The 22,625-nt window shown below is 39.4% G+C and overlaps 1 protein-coding gene across 1 annotated transcript in view; it reads left to right on the forward strand.

Annotated features, from left to right (window-relative positions):
- kita (KIT proto-oncogene, receptor tyrosine kinase a) overlaps window positions 1-7,882 on the forward strand; it is a 47,837-nt gene extending 39,955 nt beyond the window's left edge. The window contains exons 15-21 of the mRNA XM_007892846.2: window positions 990-1,072; window positions 2,404-2,531; window positions 3,832-3,954; window positions 4,482-4,593; window positions 4,773-4,872; window positions 5,853-5,958; window positions 7,683-7,882. Coding sequence (XP_007891037.2) covers window positions 990-1,072; window positions 2,404-2,531; window positions 3,832-3,954; window positions 4,482-4,593; window positions 4,773-4,872; window positions 5,853-5,958; window positions 7,683-7,841 — 811 coding nt within the window. The 3' untranslated portion in view covers window positions 7,842-7,882. The remainder of the gene's footprint in view (window positions 1-989; window positions 1,073-2,403; window positions 2,532-3,831; window positions 3,955-4,481; window positions 4,594-4,772; window positions 4,873-5,852; window positions 5,959-7,682) is intronic.
- The last annotated feature ends 14,743 nt before the right edge of the window (window positions 7,883-22,625 follow it).

The raw sequence follows: 22,625 nt of genomic DNA on the forward strand, positions 1-22,625 counted from the left end.
AGTTGTTTCTTAAAATCACACTCAGACTCTGTTAACATGATATTTAATTTTAATGACATCCTGGGGTCGAATAGCAGCTTAACAGCAGCAGGTCAGTGAAGCTATTTCTACTGGGAATAGACTGTTTGCACAGGACACTGAATAAACAAACGGGGTTTAGTGCAGTACTGGTTTAATTGGGGAAACCGAGAGAAAAAATAATACTAAAGAAAATACTGCATTATCTTTGTTCTTATTTACATTGGGAGATAGGGAAGGAAGTGAACGTGATTTCCTTGGGGCTCAAGTCATGATGTAATGTAATCATAGAAATTTACAGCATATAAGAAGGCCATTCAGACCATTGGCTCTTTTAAAGAGGCTCTTTTGGTTCCATTTACATGCCCTTTCCCCATGCCCTTGTAGTTTATTCCTTTTTCAGATATTTACCTAGTTCCCTTTTGAAAGTTAATATGAATTCTGCCACAGGGCATTATCTTAGTGAGTATGAAAATACAGTCCAGGGTATTGAGACACAGTAAAACAAGACTTATGATTACTTTCCCAGCACAAATGTGCAAACTAAAGTCAATTATTAAAAAAGTCTATTTCCAAAAACTTAACATTTTGTTGATTTCTGGGCCATATGACTTTCATTTAGGATCCAAATATGTAAGGAGGTATTTGAAACCTGCTTTTATTTTAGTTATCCAGTCTAAGACATCCTTGGTCTGTACATTAAAATCAACAGCCTCATAAATACGTCCTGTGCCAAATAACTCACTCCATCTTATTTAAAAGTTCACTGCATATCACTTCCTAGTTCTTAAACCCAACAGGTGCATTTAGCATCAATGCAAATAGTATGCGAGATGCAAAAACCTAAGAGGTCCCATTGCACCACAGAAACAAATACAATGGCCATTGGATAACATTGATTGATTGAATTCATTATTTGAAATTTGCAACAGTATTTTATTTCAGTTATTTCTTTCTTATTGCAATAACAGTTGTGGATCATACATGGAAATGAAGCCCAGCCCTGGAGCTTTCCCTCAAATGAACTCAGACAAAAGAAGATCCATGAGCAAGGGTAAGTTATGTCAGTGTATGGATGGATTGTTAGTCAGTACGTGCAAATTAGATCATAGAACAAAACAAAAGAAAACATTGAGCTATGAGCAATGATTAGACAAGTTAGAGCTCTTCAGTCTAGGGAGAAGATGACTTAGAGGGGACCACATAGACTTACACAAAATTTTAAGTGGGATTGAAAACTTAAACCTAGATCAATACTTTAGGATGGGGGGGATGGGGGCGTGGGGGGTTTATACTGCGGACAGTATTTAATTATCAACTGGCTTGATTAATTTTCAGCAATGTGATAATTAATACTCACTCATGGTAATCATCACATCACATGTCACATTTTCCCTTCCCCCATTCTCCTTTGCTTGAGGTTTTGGTGATTTGTACAAAAACAAGTAAATGAAAGATTTGCATTATGCAGGCAGTCTAAACTGCAATTCCATAATTATAAATATGTATGTACAAGTTCAAATTGCAGACCTCACACAATGCTCACTTATCCCATGTCTGAACCATGTTAACTCGGTTGGCTCCACTCCATGCCCTTCTCTGCACCCTGTGAAATCATTGACAAGAAGTGGAGGAGACTGTAGTATTATTTAATGGTCAAATCAGATTTATTCATGGAGTCTTGTAGCTCAGTGGTTAAGAGTACTTGCCTTGCAAGTGAGAGACCTGGGTTTGATTCCCGGTAGGGTGAAATGTTGGGCAAGTTTTCTTACTCCACATGCATCTGCTTAACTAGCAGTAAGTAGGAACCTGGTTGTTGGTTGATTGGCGGATCGCTTTTCCGGGGATAATAATCCCTCGAAAAAAACCAATAATAATTTGGTCACTCAATCCACGACTGTGGGACACTGCTGTGCTCAGTTGGCTCCTGCGTTTTGCCCACAATCAATTCACTTTACAGTACATTTTGTAAAGCGCTTTGAGATGTCTAGAAGACGTGAAAAGCGCTATACCAAATGCAAGGATTATTATTATTATTATATGACTGTCATGTTTGCCTATAAATACAAAAGCTATACTGACAGTGATTACCTGTGATGCGCTTTAAGACATTTCAACATGACAAGCTCTCTAAAGATTCTTTCTATATCCATCTTTCAATGTTCATTCAAACCTATAGAATGTTGCAACAGTTTCTTATTGACGATCTTAACAAAACCTTAAGTTCTATTAGGCTTTATTTCAGCTTCTTTATTTGCAAGGATGTGAGCATGACATGTTGAAATAAAATGGACTGAAGGGCTTTCTTCATGTGGACCTCCGTTGTGAGCTTTTGATTATTTCTGCATGTTTATCACTAACTGATGTAATGCTTTGGTTGTCTAGGATCATACAGCGATAAAGAAAACAACAATGAAGTAGTTGAAGACTACACTCTGGCTCTGGACATTGAAGATCTTCTGAGTTTTTCATATCAAGTTGCAAAGGGAATGAACTTCCTTTCCTCTAAGAACGTAAGTTGATATTGTAAACATTTACTCAAATGTAAATATGATGGTTCCCTTTCAGTGATAAAATCAAATGGATAACATACACAGGATTCCTTACAGTGTTCTTCCTTGTGCAAATTATGAGATGAGGAATACCATAAGAAATCGAAATTTGTTACTAGTCTCTTAATGTCACTCTTAAGCATTTTCCATTACTCTCCACTCTTCTCTCGGCCTTTTATATCCCACAGCTGGCTTTTCCCAATCAGTTGGTCTCCAGTAGAGAACACCCAGGAAAATTCACTTGGTCAGTTTTCTGGTATAGGCCAGGATCATGGCTAGGTGGGATGTGTTGAATTTGGAGTTTGGTTTGGATACTCTTAAGAGTATTGATGAGTTTCTGCATGTGTCAGACACCCGGCTGACCAACCAGAAATCCAAACACGGAGTTTTAATTTGGAGAAATACCTGAGTTTAAAAACTCCATATTTGAACTCACAAACCACAATCCTGGAATTTGATCATATAAGGCTATTTAATTATTTTAATAATAATAATAAAAAATAATAATCCTGAGATTTAGAATAGTGCCTTTCACATCAGGAGGACATCTCAAAGAGCTTCACAGGATAACCTTGGAGCTTTTGATTTTCGGGTTTTAAAAAAGTTCATTGTTCAGGATTTAATTTTAGTTTATTTGTATAATTTTTTGAGTTCTAAAAAAATTTTCACTTACTTTTAATGGAAGATTCAGATGTGCTTCTCTCCTCTCGATGTGCGCAGCTGTGCCTGGTGAAGTGTTTGTGAGAGGAGAAAGGCACTGTGTTTCGTGAGGGCACCCTCTCCCCTCTGTGTTTGCAGGCGTGTCTGGCACCCAGATGCACCTGTGCACATGGAGGAGAGAGAGGCACCTTCACTCATGTCAGTGCGTCAGGACAGGAAACAATTTACAGAGTTTGCAGTGTTTGTTAGATGATCACCAATTTCTATTTTTTTTTGTATTGGGGCTGTCTTGATCAGTGTTTTTCGGTTGAAACTGAAAATCAGAAGCCCCGGATATACTGTAAAGTGCAGGGTCTGCGTTTTATGAGCGGACCTGCACTTGGGTTTATTTTACTTGGAATTGGAGACTTGAAGCAGCGTAATGAGTAAAGAGAAAAGCTCAAGAGTAATGTTAATTGAGGAATTAGTAACACACTTGTGCGTATTCCGTAACACATTTCTCATCTTAATGCAAGGAAAGGGTCTCAAAAGTACCGCCAGCCTTGCCCGTAGATTGTGTCTATTGCTCAAAATTGTAAAACTTTTTAAAATGTCATTACAGTGTATTCACAGAGATCTAGCAGCAAGGAATATCCTCTTAACTCATGGACGGGTTGCAAAAATATGCGATTTTGGATTGGCCAGGGATATCCGGAATGATAGCAACTATGTGGTAAAAGGAAATGTAAGTAAGCATGGAGAGTAAACCATCAGAAAAGTTAGTCCATAGCTTCAATGGACTGTGCCATAGCAGCATGGCATCATTGGACCAGTAGACACTCTCTTCTAACCCGTCCCTGGATTGACAGTGATCCCTTCAACATTATTTAATGTCTAGGGAGTTCTGACTCACCTACAATTGGCTTGCTTGGGATGATAGAATACCAATATGGTGTTATTCCTTTTTCCAACAGGTTTCCAGGCCTCTACCTGGGCTCTCAGTTGGGAGTTGCACTAGAATAAAAGCTGCCTTTTCTCCCCTGTGGTATACATTCCAAACATCCCGATACCCCCATCACTGACCTAGAACCAGTAACTCACCAGCAATTATGTTAAATGACTCTTATACACTCTGGCACAATGCATTGGAAAATATAGGAGCTGTACCATTTTACATTTATTTTTACATTTATTGAATGTTTATATTTTTAAAACACTAACACGTTCAGAAACATTGTTTCTATTACCTTAACTATCATTTCTTGAACCAAGGCTCGTCTCCCTGTGAAATGGATGGCACCGGAAAGTATTTTTGACTGCGTGTACACCTTTGAAAGTGACGTCTGGTCATATGGCATTTTACTGTGGGAAATTTTCTCATTAGGTAAGCTTGTGCTTTTTCTAACATTGTACTAATCTCCCATACCCAGACAATTATGTCAGATAAACCCAGCAATCCAAAAAGAAACAATATTTGTTACTTGAGTCATTTCTGGTCAATTTTAAGTGTACAGAAGTCTCTGGTACCTTTTCAAATGTTTTTTTTTGGTCATTTCATTATAGGGAGCAGCCCTTACCCTGGCATACCTGTGGATAACAATTTCTATAAGATGATCAAAGAAGGCTACAGGATGCTGAACCCTGAGTTTGCCTCTGAGGAATTGTAAGTAATGTGACCGCTTCTCTTTAGTGTTGACAATACTGTAAATTGTCTTTTGTGAGGTTTCCATTTTGTAGGGTTTATTTTATCACAACAAATTCAGTCAATTATTATATTTTAACTCACAGTCTAGGGGGCGACTCCAATACGGTGTTGGGCGAGTGTCAGCCCTTGAATGAGATGTTAAACCGAGGTCCTGTTTACCTGTTCAGGTGTAAATTAAAGATGTACTTTTTGAAAAGAGAAGCAAATTTCTCATGATAATCTGACCAATAATCACCCTGATAAAAGTTGCCATCACTTCATGGCTGTCTGTGGATTACTGAGGTGTACAAATTAGCTGCCGCATTCACCTACAAAATACAGTTACTAAACTTTACAGTACAATCCTGTGAATTGCTTTGAGACGTCTTCCTGACTTGAATGTGCTGTACCAAACAGAAGGATTGTTACAATGGTAAACATTATTCTACTTTGCAATCAGTGTGTCAGCATGCTGTAGTAAGCATCTGTGTTAAATAATTAATTTTTTCATGGTTTAGATTTTTATTTCAGGGATAAGGAAGTCATGTTATTGCAGCTTACTTGGTCACCGCTGTCCGTTATAACAAAAATAAATCTTGCTTAAGACTTAAGCATGTGATTTTTCTCACCAATAAATGGTTTGCACTTAGTTACAAACAGAAAACTTTGAAGTTCATTTGGCCCATTGTGTCTGTGCTGGCTCTTTTAAAGAGTAATCCTTTCAGTCCCATTCACCTGCCCTTTCTCCATACCCCTGTAATTTACTTAAAGGTACTCTTAACACCAAGATACTTTCATCACTGAGAAAAGGTTCCATGAAAATGTTTGATAAATGATACGTTTCAAATATAAAATGATAGAATTTCAAACATTGAGTTATTTTCCCTCTGTGAACAAAACTAATTTGCCTCTTCCATTAAAAGGGTTTTTATGCATATGCAATTGCTTTATTTGGACAGGTATGAAGTCATGAAAGCTTGCTGGGATGCTACCCCTTTAAGAAGACCTACATTTGAGCAAGTGGTGAAGATGATTGAAGAACAGCTGTCGTACAATTCAAAACATGTAAATAGCAGACACAGCACTGTGCTGAGTGCAATATGTGTGGGCAGACAACAACAACAATAACAAGATTCCATTTATTGAGTGCCTTTCATGTCAGGAGGACGTCCCAAGGCGCTGTACAGTTGGGTCAGGACCCGAGCAGGGGGAAATGGTCAGGGTGAGGGGAGGGAAGGGAGGGAGCGAGGAGGAGGTAGAGAGTCGAGAGGGGAGCCGAAGGCTAGACATAATCCAGAGTGGTTGAATATTTCCTAAGTGTGGTAGCTGCTAGGCTTGTGATAACTGCCAACAACATTTTCATAGCACTATGCCATCTACAGAAAACTGTATGAACTAAGGGGTAAAATTTACGATATTCTTTCTGTTAAATAGCACGAGGAATATATGTTAAATGAACACTACTAAGCTGTTTGGTTACTTAGCTGATGTTAACTCACTCTCTGTAATCAGAGAGTTGATCCCAACCCCTCTGCTCTCCTGCAGGCCACTTCTTCCTCCAATCCACCACCATCCCAGTTAAACAAAATCCTGCAGGAAACCAGCTTTGTACTGTCAGTTTCCTGAAGTAGGGCGTTGCAGTGCCCGATTTTAAGTTCAAAAATAGACTTTTTAAATTGGGATTCCTTTGGACTCTACCATTGTGTGAGAGGAACAACAACAACAACCTGTATTGATATAGCGCCCCTCACGCAGGGTAGTATCCCAGAGCGCTTGACAGTGGCGGAGCATGACTCCAAACCAGGGGGAGGGGGTAGGTGGCTGTAGGCATGGTCGAAGAGGAAGGTCTTCAGGTGTGACCTGAAGTTGCGGAAGGAAGGGGCAGAGGAGAGATAAAGGAAGAGTGCTCCAGAGTTTCGGGACCTAGTGGCTGAAATTCCTTTGTTGGAGGGGAAGGAAAGATAGTTTCCCTAGCTTAGTGGTAGAATTTCTCCTGGTACAGTGAGCTTCTCCAGTGAGTAGCAGAACCATACAGACCGAGAAGCTCACAGATCCAATCCCTGTTCTGTGTTCATTTAGCTCCTCTCACACACTAGGGATGGATCAATTTATTTGGAGGATTGCTAGCCCATTTAGAAAGCACAAGCAGAACTTTTATTAGATAAAAAATAAAATGTAGCTATGTCTCTATAACTATTCAAAATTAAAAGTATAAACTGCAGCTAGATCGGAGAAAATAACTTAGTGGTCAGAGGACTCGCCTCGCAAGCGACAGGATCTGGGTTTGATTTTCGGCAGGATGAAATGTTGGGCAAGTTTTTGTATACACACGCCTTCTTTTACCTAGCAGTGAGTAGGAACCCGATTGTTAGTCAATTGACAGATCGCTTTTCCAGGGGTAATAATCATTTTTTAAAAAAAAATAATAATTTGGTCACTCAATCCGTGACTGCTTGTGGGATACTGTTGTGTGCAATTGGCTGCTGCGTTTTGCTCACAAAGTAAAGTGTCAATTCACTTTAAAGTATATTCTGTGAAGTGCTTTGAGAATTCTCGAAGACGTGATAAGATGTACATCAAATGCGAGGATTATTATTATTCAGATCACTGAGCCTGTTCCACCAGATTATTAGATCTTGGTGGATTGTTTAATCCCAATGCCCTGCCCTTTCACTTTACCCATTAAAACTTCTACTGACCCTCTAGTTCTAAAGTTTAATAATGATCAGATCAAGCTCTTAAATGAATAACCCTACTCTAATAATTAATGTCTCACCTTGCTTTTATAGATCTATTCCAACTTGGAGTTGACTTTCACCAGCAAGCTCGAGTTTTCCAGCCGTTCTTCCCGCCTTAACTCAGCTGGAAGCAGCAATGCTTCCACCCAGCCCTTGCTCATGAACGATGATGTGTTCTTTGAAAATGGAAATAAACATGTACGAATTTAAGACATTGAGTAAAGCAAAGTAGCACACACCCCTGTGCCCTGCTGAAACCATAAAAAGACTGAATGTATATTTTAATAACATTTTATGTACATAGAAATAATGTTGGAATTGTGAAACTACTGTTTTGTGGCTCTGTGTAACCAAGTATTGTTTTTCACATCTTTTGGGATAATGTACACAAAGGTAGTTGTTTGTCAATATTACAAGGCTGTTTGGAAGATGTGTCACAAATCAATTACACAAAAGGATGGATTTTTTATATATCACAGAAATTAAGGCTTTGTTGAAGTGGATCGTTAAAGCCATCTAAACCTTGTCCACACTTTGTTATACAAGGAGTAATTTACTGTTGATCTGTGTTGTCCACACTGTGTCTGTGCAATGGTAGCAGATGCCAATACTGTGCATCCACTTGTATTTGATGCTGCACTGACCACATTGTAAAACCACTTCCTTTGATATGGTTGTATGTTGCCTTACTGTTAACATGACATTTTTGAACAGTTACATGCATAACCTAAGTTCTTTTATGGAGTTTATAATCAATTCTTTTTTGCCTCTTGAAAGATCACTTTATTTTTTGTCTTAAGCGCCTTGATTATATTAATCCCTCCATGTTGTCGAACTGTCTTCTACCATAATAGGTTAGTAGAAGTACATGATTATTCAAAGGATTATGTAGAAACTTTTAATAATTTTTTTTGATTGGAGGATATATAATGCTTCACAAACACTGTGCTGAAGTCAGTGTTAGATTTGCTGTAAAGGAAGCAAATGGTGCTGTACTCAATGAATGGATGATTGTCCAGATATGTTATGAGCCAAAGGCAGAGAACAATCAGAATTGTAATAGCTTTTTTTCTTCAAAGGCAGCTCAAAGAACATAGTCTCATTTGAAACCATTCCCCTTTTTACCGCTCAGTTTTAATCATAGAATATCAGACATCAGAGCAATGACAATTGCTGTCAATGGCCGTTGAGTCCATCAAGGAAAATTGTTAACCAGGCAATTGGACTGTTCTCAAGGCTTTTTACAAACCGTTAAAATTTGTAAACTAGTCTAGTGATGGACCTCTTTGGACACACACTGGGGGAATTACACTTTTAAGCAACTTCTACATTGTCTTTCTGTAGCTACTGTGAGCGTATTGAGTGCCTTTAATAAAGGATTAATTTAGAGGAAGTTAAGATTGAAGTATGGCCAGCTCAACTTCTGTTTGGGAACAGTTACACATCCTCATTTTAGTTACCTTATTACGGAACTACTAATCTTATTTACTGTAAAAAGAAGCTATAACTGAATTGCAATAAGCTAAATAAACTGTTTAAAGCTACAGTAATTAATAGTAAAAAATGATGCTGAATATTAATTGTTTTGTTTGTTTTGCTTGGCATTGAATTGTGAACAATACAGTGTGTTTTGTTTGCTGATTGAGATAAGTTACCTTAGGGGTACAGTGATTGCATTGTACAGATCATTGCACTGATATACCTGCTATCTCATAAACTAACAAAGCAGCCAAAATTCCACCAGGTCTTTCTCGCTGAGACCACCCACTCTCAAAATGTTAAAGTGATGCAGAATTGTCAATAATTCTTCAAAATTCAATCTTCAAAAAGGCAGAAAATTGGCTTCCAAATTAAGCTTAAATTTATCACTGTACCATAATGCATGATCTTAAATTTTCAGAACCTAACACTCACCATTTAAAATAAGTTATTGTTACAATGGTAAATGTTGCTGTGAATTATAGATCTTAAAGTGGTCTCTAAGGTTTTTATTTGTTTAAAATTTATTTTCCAGGTTTAATCTGTAATATTATAATAATAATATTTTGGGATACAGTATATGAGGAATTTGAGACATGACAAGTGTAGCATGCTTGGAAGAACTAAGCAACTTTGGATCTAAGGTTTCAAAAGCTTTCCAATGTGATGGTAAACTAATCCATATAAAATTAATTGCTATCAACATCTCCATTATTGTAGCGACTACCAAGATGGTAGAAGGAGGACTAGATGGATCTTAGGCTTTTTTCCTCTAGCAATTCCTATGTTTAGCGATTGTTGAATTTGACCTCTCCTTAGAAGACTTTAGTAGGGAATAAATATTAAATAAAGATAAGTTATCTCTAGGGTGTAAATTTACAAAAGAAATCACTATCAAATTTAAAAAATGATGGTGGATAGTTGGTTATGAAAAGGAAGCAAATGTTTACTGGAGAAGTGTTACCTGGTGGGTGACAATTTTATGCTGGTGTTAGTTAAGAAATGCAGTAGATTTTTGTTTTTAAGTTTGCAACTCAATGAAAATGTTCTGTAAGCTTATACAATAGTTTAAATTAACTGAGCAGAGCAGGTTAACTTGTTTTCTGATTTGCGTGTGTGTTTTTTTAAAAAAAACTGTTTTGAACAGCTGTTGTATTCCTTCTTCTGTTACTTTATTTGAGGAATTATCCCAAATCTGCCTGTTTTTGAAAAATTGTGCTGTTTGTTAATTGTATTGTTTGGTTATTTTTGCAATTCACTGGAAAATACATGATAGCATAAAGGAGGCTTGGAAATCCATTTTTATATTAAGATATGTTTCAGTAACCTGAGATTGTTCTTGTCTAGATTATTCCTATACTTCTGCATCAGACAATATGATACAAATCACACAGTGGCAGACAAGGCTTTCTGGGTTTGATCAGCTATAAAGTGAAGAGATCCATGCTCTCGCTCATCCAGAAATAACCTCTAAAGTATTCCCTAAAATGGTCTGAAGATCACTTACTTTTATTTCTGGGCTGGACTTGATAGATTGAAATAGATTGAGCCCATGGCTTCCAGGCCGATCATATAAAATATTTTTTGGGCAAGGAGATAGTGGATTTTGGCTCTCCTCGATAGATTGCCACTGGGAAAGAAATAGCCAACAATAACAAGAAACTGATACAGGCTTAGATTTTACCAAGAAACATTGCCTGGCTCAGATTAAAACCAAGTGGATGTTGGGACCTGGAAATGAAGAAAATACTTACCTGCAGAGGTGTACTGCAACCTGGTGATTTATGCTGATGTTTTTATACTTGCAATAAATAAGGAATATCCAATATATTCAGGAGAAAGACTGCTCCTCATAACTGCCAATGAGAGACCTAGATAAAGTGACTACAAATAGCTGGTCACTGTCTGCATGAATACATATATGACCTGTAAGAATAACATAAATATTTGAATGCAAATACAAAGATTATTATATTTGCTTTTGATGAACAGTTTCTAAGTTCTTTGTGTATAAATTGTATTTTGCATTTTCTAAATGTGCACATCTACTGTATAGCAATACACTGTTTAATATGCAAACATTTTTTGTAGAAAGATTTGATTAAAGCAGTGTGTTACTGTGAAGTGAATATGTTTTATTCAATAAGCAGACAATATTATTACCATCAAAGGACATTCCATGTGTTTACTCATGGTTAACGCACCCCATAATTTAACTGGCTGCTATGTTTCACACACAAAAATAATCAATTCACTTTATTGTATATTCTGTGAAGCAATTTGAGACATCTCAAAGACATAATAAGGCGCTATATCAAATGCAAGGATTATTACTATTAATGCCCCCTGATGTATTGGGGAGGGTTTATTGATATTGCAAAGATGATTGAAGAACTTGGGAACCTTCATTTGTGAGGAAAGGCTTCCTGAATTGAACTTTCAGGTCTTCAACAACAGCAACATGCATTTATATAAGGCCCTTCACATAGCATAATATCTTCACAGTGCTTATTAGCTGAGTGGGGGGCTGAGCAGAGAAATGGGATAGGAGAAATTCACAGAAATAGGCAAATGCAAGGAATTTGTAGATGAGGATGAGGACCTTGAAATTGATCTGTTGGGAGCCAGGGAGCTAGTGGAGCCTGGCAAGGACTGGGATGATACGCCTGTGAGTTTAGAGATGACCAGGATGTGGGTGTTGGAGTTTGGGATTAGCTGGTGTTTATGGATGGTGAAACTAGGGATACCAACCAGGATATTCTAAATATATACTAACTTTTGACATGTTTGACACGTGTAAAAGAATAACAATGCAGTTTGACGTGTAATGAATATCAGTGGAGCTGAACAGCTTTCTGAGCCCATGCAAAATCACGATGCCACAGCACTGGCGACCACACCCCATTTTTTTTAATCTCAATGGTCTGACAAACAGTCTTCCAAATAAAACTGATCATTTGCTTCATGGCTGTTTGTGGGACACTTCTGTGTAAACATTTGATGCTGGGTTTACCTACTACCTTGCTAAGCCAGTCCAGAATCTTGGCATCTTGTTTGACCCTCAACTATCCTTTCTAACTCATGACCTGCTCTGCCTTACCCCACGTCCGCAACATTGCCCAGCTCCGTCACTGTCTCACACCTCAGGCCACCGAAACCCTCATACACGCGTTCATTACATCGAGGCTTGACTATGCAAACTCATTGCTTGTCGACCTCCCCAACTCCTCCCTCCATAGGCTGCAGATCATCCAGAATTCTGCACCCCATGTCCTCTCCTGCACTAGGCTCCGTGGCCCGACTCCACTGGCTTCCCATCACACGGCGGATACAGTTCAAGATCTTGGTTCTCACCTTCAAAGTCCTCCATGGCCTTGCTCCCCCCTACATCTGCGACCTCCTTACCCCCTAAAATCCTACTCGCTCCCTCCTCTTAGCGGACTCCAGGCTGCTTCACGTTCCCAGCCTCGGTCGCCCCACTATTGAGGGGCAGGCCTTCTGCCACTCTGCCCCTACCCTTTGGAACTCCATGCCGCAGTCCCTCTGCCTCGCCCCTTCCCTTGTCACCTTCAAGACTCATCTCAAAACCCTTCTCTTCCTCCCTGCTTCCTCCCCTGCCCTCCACCCTTCCCAACCCCAACCCCCAGCTCAGGTCTAAATCTCTGTCTGTCCAGCACCTGATGTAAAAGGCCCTTTACAAATGTAATTTTGTTGTTTTGTTGTATGTACAGAGGCACTAACTTTTATAGCAGTGACGGCTAACCTATTGCTCATGGGCCAGAAGTGGCTCACAGGACCATAAAAAACTGACCATTTAGTCCTAATGAGTCTATTTTAAATCAATGTTTTTTTTCCAATAGCTACTGAAAGACGATCTTTACAATGTGGCCATAAATCAAAAATATTCAATCAAGAAAATGCATTTGGTTGGCAGACCAAAAAGGTTGACTGCTTTATCATGTACTCTATGAAATGTTTTGAACCATCCTCCTGATGGGAAAGGCGTCATGTCAAATGTAAGGATTATTGAATTTCCCTACCTACCATCATGTCATCATGACTACTGGCCTAACTTGTTTGGGTGTGTGTTGGTGGTGTTGTGGGTATTTACTTGAAACTAGAGTGGTTTGGACCACAATTTTTGGTGATATGGTAATTAGCACTTTGAAGTATCCTCCTGGTATGAAAGGTGTATAAATGTTAATTTGTATTGTTTTCGCACATCAAATGTCTCATTTTTTTCTCCCCATAGAAACTCTTAGTTCTCCACTGAGAGATTTTAGTTGCAAAGTTCATTTCTCACGATGAGATCACCACAAGCCTGGCCTACATTTGCTAAAATTCAGTTTCTTTCCTTTTTCTTTCCTTAACAAAGTAATGTTAAGTGGTTAAGTGGTCTGATGGTTGGATTTGTTTTTTTTGTGTTGAAATGCGTTAACCCTCGTTTTGCAGTTAGTGGACCACAGTTATAACCTGCACAGCTGATGATTCATGAGGAGGAAGGAAAGTATTTCGCCATCACCTTGTTAGCTGTTACAGAGAACTGCTGCTATGTTTAGTAAAACAGTATTTAACGTCACAGTGTACTCATGCCACTGTAAAAATAGCTGTAACTGTGGGTGAATGTGATATTGCCCACAAATGTCCATTTATCCAGGTCAAGCTGTTTCAGTAGAAAGTTCAACAAATGTTGACTCACTTCAGATTTGCAGTGAAAAAAAACAGCTTATCTGTACAAAACCATATGTGATGAAACAGAGACGAAAGTTTGGGGATTGTGCCTGAAGGATTTGATGCTTGATCTACAGAGTTCTTACAGAACATGTAGGGTTCATTTCGAGGTTGTAGGAATGGTTGGAGAATGAGATGAACAAATATTCACAGATGACACTGACATCTGTGCCTTGGATAATGGAATGTTGTCTGAAGGAAAGCAGGTTAAATGGTGGAGATAGGTGTTGAATTTTCCTTTGGCTGTCTTTGGGAATTTGAGCATATATGTTTTCTCCAGAAGATGAGGTGGGGCTGGAGTTCAGGATAAGGAAAGCTTTCTGTGGTCTGAGTTTGGAGAACACTTGATGGGCTGAAAGGCTGTTTCTCCCTTCAGGTTTTCTTGTGTACCTATTTGTGGGAAGCATTATACTAAATGCATTATACTTACTTGCTCACTATTATTATTTGACGGTTGGGGCTGTTCATTCCAAAACCAATCAATAATTAAAGAATTACACTTTTTTGATGATGTGATCACATTGTATACTGCATCTTCCAACCCAAGGTGCCTCAGTTGGTAGCACTTGTGCCTCTAAGTCAAAAGCTTTTTGGTTCTTGGGTTCGAGCCCCACATCAGGACTTTGAGCTTATATTTTAGGCTGACATTCCAACCCCTTGATGGGTGTGTGTCATAGGTATTGGCCTTTGGATGAGATGTTAAACCAATGTACCAGCTATCAGTTAGGATGGACATTAAAAATTCTATGCACAACTCAAGAATAAGTTTCTCCGGGTGTCCAGAACAAGAAATTCCCAGATTTAAACAAATGTTCACTTCATGACTGTTTGTGGGATAGTTTGCAAATTGATTACCATGTTCACGTGCACAATCACTTGCACTTTATAAATCCTGAATAGTAATAATCCTTACATTTGATATAGTGCCTTTTACGTCGGGAGGATGTTTACAGTGTTTCACAGGATTTAATGTAAAGTGCTGTGACTACATTTTGTGGGTGAATGTGCGAGCTAATTTGTACACAGATATGTTCCACAAATAACCGTGAATGACCAATTTTATCTGAGGGAGTGTCGGTCAAAACACCGAGAGAAACTCCCTTCTCTTTTTGACTGTGTTTATGGTCACTTCCCCTCTCTCCCCAGCTCAGTGTCATGCTTCTCCATCATTAAACACTCTAATATGCTATCACATGAAGGGCGCTATATAAATGTAAGTTGTTGTTGTTAGATAGTGCCATAGGAACGTTAACGTCCACCTGAACAGGCAGAAGGGATCTTTATTGAACATTTCATTCAATGAATGTCATCTTCGACAATGCAATGCAATCTTGTATCATCTTACATAGGATGTCGCACACATATTCTACAGCTTTTGATATTAAGAAATAGGGAAAAGTCATTTTGTCTTCTATTGACTACATTGAATAATAAAAACAATTTGTATTTATATAGCACCATTAACATGAGCAGCATCTCAGAGCTCTTAACAGAGCTTGATGCTGAGCTGGAGGAAGGGAGGAGGTGAGTGTAAGCACGATTGAAGAAGAAGGTCTGCAGTTGTGATGTAAAAGAGGGGAAAGAGGGAGAAAGGCGGAGGGACTGGGGGAGAGAGTTTTGAGTCGTAGTGCTGAAAGCACGACCACAGCTGGTGGAGCAGAACGGATGAGGGACAAGCAGGAGGCCAGAGTGGTGGAGTGGGAAAAAAAGCAGGTCAGAAATGTAGGGAGGTGTGAGGGCATGAAGAGGCTTGTAGATGAGTGAGGAGATCTTGAAATCAATCCATTTTGTGTTAGGGAGCCAGTGGAGCCTGGCAAGGAGTTTAGTGTGGATGAGAATACAGGCAGCAGTGTTCTGAATCAGTTGTGGTTTATGGATAGTGGTGATGGGGAGACTGGAGAGAAGGGCATTGGAATACAATAACAATGTTAAGTGAAAATTTTTTGATCATTCTTGTAAGAGGAATAATGTTAACATTTTTATCTTAATTGAGGAAAAATGTTGGAAGAAGTCTTGTTTTTTAAGATTTGTAAAGGTTTCCAGGAACTTTCCTTTGTAGACCAAAACCTCAAAAGTCACTATTTTGCTGATCAACAGATAAAGACTGCAATAATAAAAAAAATTGCATTTAATATAGCACCAAATTAAGTCATTGAGATGTCTCAAAGCGCTTCACAGAATACACTGTAAAGTGAATTGACATTGTATTTTGTGGACGAAACGCGGCAGTCAATTACTCACAACAATGTCCCACAAACTGTCATGGATTGAGTGGCCAAATTATCATTCAAAATTATTTTATTATTTTAATTACATCTGCTACTTGCAAACGTCTGAGCTCTAACTAGTGGTATTTCATAATGGGATTTAATTCCCTTCAAACCTGTAGGAACTGCTCTCTAGACTTACAGGTGACCAAAATGTCTTATTTTTCAGCTGCCCTATTATCTAAAAAAGTCCTAATTTCTTTAAGGCTTACTAGACATTGTTATGGTATAATGCTTGCATTTTGGTATCACAACTTTTTGGTCACCCTGTACACCCGGTGATTAGAAGTCCCCATGTACGGGACTCAGATTCCTTTCTAAGAAATCCACCAGCCGTGCTCTCTCTCCTTCCCCCTCTAGCTCCCCTCTACTTCATCTCATAAAGCAGCTCTGTGGATATTAGAAATAGCTTTTTAATATACATTTATAAAAACAAAGAATCACAATGCTCTACTGGATGTTCACTTCATGGAAAATTAATTGTAGTTGAAATCTGTTCAGATTGCAGGGTAATTTTGTAAAATAGTTGGTACAGCAAAAGAGAATGCAAATTCATCCACTGCATTCTGATTATCAACTGGGTCTTTCATAACCGAGTGAACTGGGTTTCCTGCTAAGATTTATTAGCCTGCCACCTTTCACTGTGCTGGTTTCTGGTTTGCGGTTTTGTAAAAATTAAACTCTCTCTTCTGGTCAAGAAAAAGAATAAGAAATTTGGACCAAACATGGAACAGAGATTGTTTACTGCAGCCAATATGGTTTAGAGTTGTGGGAAAGAAGGAACCCAAATTGACCTGGCTTGTTAAGTTTAGAAGCAAAACCCTATTTGGGTAGAATCATTTTAATTACTGTACAAATGTTGGAGGCACCCTGACATCAAAAAGTAAAACAAACAAGAAAACAGAGATCACTGAAAGTTGATGGGACAGAAATGGGTCACAACATATCAAGATGCATAAAACAATTTGTTTTTTTAGCAGTGCAAATTAAAAGTCCTGTGGGAAAGATATCCCTGTATTTTTCCCCTCTCAGTTGATTAGTTGAAATACTCACAGTGGTTACATATGAAAGATTACACTTATATAGTGCGATACATTGGAGAGTATATATAAAACTATAAACTCCTTCAGAAGAATAGGTGTGGAAAGTGGGAAAATAAATAGAATGGTTGATCAGTCATAGTAGTCACAGTACTTTAGTTTGCTTGGATCCCCTCATTCCAGCATTGAAGATGTTGAAGACTGCTGTGTAATATGAGCAAATTGAGCACCTCGGTATTATTATCAGCTTCAAACATCGTTCTCTGATATCATTTGATTCCTTCCTCCTACTTTGCATCTGTGCTCTGAGACACTATCCTGTGTTTAACCATGGGAAAGGTGCAGTATAAATGCAAGTTGTGGTTTGATTGTATTCTTAGAGTGCTGCAACCAGCATCAGATATTTTGACACAGAATGAGACCATTTGGCGCACCATTTGGCTTTACTCCATGCTAGCTCCCCACTGAAATTAATTGCTTCAATTGGAAGCTAGCATGGAGTAGCCACAAATCCTATTTCCCTGCACTTCACCCCATTATGTTTTCAATTCTTCAAATGTGTATTTAATTCCTTTTCGAAATTATAGAATTGACTTGGCTTCAGTGACCACTCGTGGTAACATATTCCAGATCCTAATAACATTTTGTGTAAAAGTAAATCTCAAACCTATGATTCTAATATTAATCTTGAGTTTCTCCTCCTCTCCCTCTGTTGCCAATTCACTCACTGGTTAAAGTAGTTTTTCATTATTTATTCTTTCCACCACTTTCACATTTATGTTTTCGTCTATTAGATCATCTCTTAACCTCAATGATCCTATTAGGGACTTGTGCTTAACATCGATTTACTTGCAAAGTAATTGCACAATGTTCACATTGTTATTTGATTATTAATATATAGAAAATCTTTCATTGTTAATATAGTATTGATGTGGAAAATACTTGAAAATCACACTTAAAATCTCACTGAGCGTGTCAGTCTGGCTAAGTTGGTAGCATTCTCACCTCTGAGTCAGAAGTTTGCAGGTTCAAACCCCACTGCATTATTGGAGGTGCCGTCCTTCAGATGAGATGGCAATCTAACATTCTGGCTGCTTGTTCAGCTGCAAGTTAAAGATCCCATGGCACTTTTCGAGAAGAGAATTTCTTCCAGTGTTGTGGCCAGTAGTCCCTACATAACACTGATAAGTCACTTCATGGCCGTCTATGGGACATTGTTGTGTGCAATTTGGCTGCTTTGTTTGACTGCAAATACACAATTACTACACGTTGTGATAAATGTTGTGAAGCTCTTTAAGATAGCTTCACATTGTGTTAAGGCATTATAACAAATGCAAGGATTATTATTATTAAAGAGCATCAGCTATTACTGTTGGCTGTAAGTCAATCGCTGTGGGTTTTTTGCATTCACAGCCAACAGCTGAAGAGTCTGCCCATGTTTTATCACAAATGGCCTGATTACTTATTTATGTACTGAAATACATTCATGTACAAAAAGGGGCAGAAGGACAAACCTGGGAACTACAGGCCAGTCAGCCTAACATCAGTACTGGGGAAACTCCTGGAGATTAATAATGCAGTACTCCCCAGCAGTCTAGACTATTAGCTCAAAGTCCTGATTATGGGGTTTGAACCTGCAAACTTCTGATTCAGAGGTGAGAATGCTACCAATTGAGCCAGACTGATACCCTCAGTGAGATTTTAAGTGTGATTTTCAAGTATTTTCCACACCAATACTATATTAACAGTGAAAGATTTTCTATATATTAATAATCAAATAACAATGTGAACATTGTTATAATCCGGGACAGAATAAATCTTCACTTAGAAGAATATGAGTTAATTAGGGACAGCCAGCACAGATTTGTTAAAGGCAAATCCTGCCTAACAAATCTAATAGAATTTTTCGATGAGTCACGGAGAGGGTGGATGAAGGTAGTGAAGTTGATGTAGTTTATATGGCCTTTCAAAAGGCATTTGACAAAGTGCCACATAAAAGACTTGTAAGAAAGATAGAAGCCCATGGTATAAAAGGGACAGTGGCAGCATGGATCCAGAACTGGCTGGGAGACAGAAAGCAGAGAGTTGTGGTGAGCCGCTGCTTTTCTGACTGAAGGGAAGTGTACAGTGACGTCCCCCAGGGATCGGTATTAGGACCACTGCTCTTCTTAATATTCATAAATGATCTGGACTTGGGTATAGCAAGTACCATTTCCAAGTTTGCGGATGACACAAAGTTAGGTAGGACAGTAAACAGTGAGAAAGATAGTAGCCAACTGCAGGAAGACATAGACAGAATGATAAAATGGGCAGACACATGGCAGATGAATTTCATTGTGGAGAAATGTGAGGTAATGCACTTTGGAAGAAAGAATGAGGAGAGGCAATATAGGCTGGTAATACAATCTTAAGGAGGGTGAAGGAACAGAGAGACCTGGGAATTCAGGTAAATGAATCTTTGAAGGTGGCAGGACAGGTAGATAAAGCTGTAAAAAGGCCATATGGGATACTAGGCTTTATTAATAGGGGCATAGAGTACAAAAGTCAGGAGGTTATGGTTAACCTATATAAAATACTGGTTAGGCCTCGGTTAGAATACTGCGCCCAGTTCTGGGCACCACACTATGGAAGGATGTTAAGGCATTGGAAAAGGTGCAGAGGAGATTTACGAGGAAGGTATGAGGAATGAGGGACCTTGATTATGAGGAAAGGCTAGAGAGAGTAGGATTATTCTCAATGGAGCAGAGAAGGTTATGAGGAGACCTAATAGAGGTCTTCAAAATCATGAGGGGATTTGATAGGTTAGAAAGGGAAAAACTGTTTCCACTGGTGGGTGTGTCGGTGACTTGAGGTCACAGATTTAAAATAGCTTCTAAAAGAAGCAGAGGGGAGGTGAGAAGAAATTTTTTCAAACAGCGAATGCATTGCCTGAAAGGGTGGTGGAGGCTGATTCGATAACAACTTTTAAAAACGCGGTGGATGGGTATTTGAGGAGGACGGGTTTGCAGGGTTATGGGGAAGGGGCTGGGGAATGGGATTGACGTTACATTGCTCTTTTCAAAGAGCTGGCACAGACTTGATGGGCCAAATGGCCACTTTTTGTGCTGTACGATTCTATGATTCTATGATTCTAATGAATTAGCAAATTAAAATTCCCACTAAGCCCTGTGGGAAAGTAGTGAAAAATCCAACACATTGGAAAATCATCACCTGCCAAATATGTAAACAATATCACTGCTTTTGGGACACCAATAGGTTTCTCAGTTGCAGATGTGGTTGCCCTGATGTGGCTGTATTGAGAGTTGACTTTGGCAGGCAGCTGTCTATTTGAGGTTGCTGCCTTGGCAAGCATGATTAATTTGCTGAATCACAGGAAACCAGTGAACATATAACTATGCATCTCTTGCAAAATTTGTATACATTCCAGGTTATTCTAGTCGAATTGGTATAGCCATAGAACTTTGAAGTAATCATGTATCAAGCCTGCAGGTAAATTATCAATGTGTTCAAATCCATTCACTCCCTGGCACCTCCCTACCTCTCCGACCTCCTCACTCCCCAATTTACCATCCGGTGCCTCTGCTTGACTGGCACCGAGATCCTACTCGTCCCTCGCACCCTCTGCCCCACCATCAGAGGTAGTGCTTGCAGCCACTACACCCCAAAACTCTGGAACACTCTCCCTCAATCCCACTGCCTTGTCCCCTCTCTCCCCTCTTTGAAGTCCCGCCTGAAAACTTTCCTGTTCAACAGTGCTTACGGCCACTTAAATCCGGCTCGGGGTCAGGCTCCACCACTGTTAAGCGCTCTGAGATGCTACCCTGCTTGGAGGGTGCTATATAAGTGCAAGTTTGTTGTTGTTGTTTTATCACTTTTTAGTGCTATACGCCAATAATTGGAATTCCCTTTTCAAGACCCAATGGCAAAGGTTGGTAAATTTGCCAACAATCAGCGAATAATGCTGTATAATCTACAACAACAACAATTTATACTTTCGTAGTGCCCTTTAAGTAGGATAGTGACCATGCTACTGTTAAAGAGGTAAGTCTTAAGGAAGGACTTAAAAATAAATAAAGAGGGGGTGAGGTGGAAGGATTGAGGCAGGAAGTGCAATGAGTGTTATGGAGCCAATATCTACAACAACAACTTGGATTGAAAGCGCCCTCCATGCCGGACAGCATCTCAGAGCGCTTGATCTACTATCAGTATCTGATGGCTTATCTGACTAAACCTAGAACTAGAGTTGGTGATATTATCATATAAATAAAAAAAAGAAGTCGCTGGGAACACTCAGCAGGTCAGGCAGCATCTATAAAGAAAAGAAAGTGAGTCAATGTTTCGGGTCCACGACCCTTCGTCAGTTTTCAGATTTCCAGCATCTGCAGTATTTTGTGTTTTGTTTATCATATAAATAGTTTGCTAACAGAAGTATACGATGGATATTTTGGAAGTTGATAAAACTAGTCCATTAAATACATTGGCCTCCAAGGATTTGTAGTTTTTTTCTATGATCAGAGTCATCAAATTCAGAAAATATTTTAATGAGATTCTAGCCAAGCTCTGTCTCATCTATGGAATACATGTGCCTCTTATTTTTACTTCCTATATGAGGTACCTTGCATTTATCTGTATATTATGTTAGCCAAACATAGTAGCTCATCTGTGCCAGATATGTCCCACAAATAATAATGAGATGAACCTCAAAATGAATCAAATTCCTAGGGAATCGGCTCAGCTGCCTCTGCCTTCCCTGGACCCTTCCCTACTCCCTGGATTCGAGGAAATCCAGCGTCAACAACAACAACAACAACAAGATTCCTTTTATAAAGCGCCTTTCACGTCAGGAGGACGTCCCAGTTGGCATTTGAGGTGAGGATGGGTGAGGCGTGAGAGGGTGGGTGGAGGAGTCGGTTCGTGATGGAGAAGAGGAGTCTGTGGTTGTCCTTGGTCTCCAAGATTGTCTTGGAGTAGAACGACAATTTAGCGGAGGTGAGGGCAGAGCGGTAGGATTTCACATGGTCCAGACTAATCTATTCGGTGGACAGTTAGGTTTGATTTAAGCCAAGTGCGCTCAGCAGAATGCTCCTGGGCTTTAAGGGAGTGGAGGTGGCTGGCGTACCAAGGTGATTTGCGTGAGTAGGAGTTGGTTCAGGAAGAGAGGGGAGCAAGGGAATCGAGAGTGGAGGAGAGGGAGCTGTGGAGAAGGGTGACTGAGGAAGGTAGGTCTGTGCGGGAGGATGCGCAGATGACTCTAAGGCAGCTGAGAGTGAGGGGGGCAGATTTTTTTCCAGCGGCGGTAGAAGATGGAGGTGGGTTGGGTGGCATTGGGGAGAGGGATTGAGTAGTTAAAGGAGTTGAAGTGATGGTCCGAGATCGCTTTTTTGATGATGGTGAGGTCCGAGACGGAGAGGTCCCGAGTGATCACCAGACTGTGGATGTGGGTGGTGGAGTGGATGTGGAGGGAGAGATTGAGGGAG

Source organism: Callorhinchus milii, unplaced genomic scaffold (assembly GCF_018977255.1).
Source record: "Callorhinchus milii isolate IMCB2004 unplaced genomic scaffold, IMCB_Cmil_1.0 Scaffold1, whole genome shotgun sequence".
NCBI lineage: Eukaryota > Metazoa > Chordata > Chondrichthyes > Chimaeriformes > Callorhinchidae > Callorhinchus > Callorhinchus milii.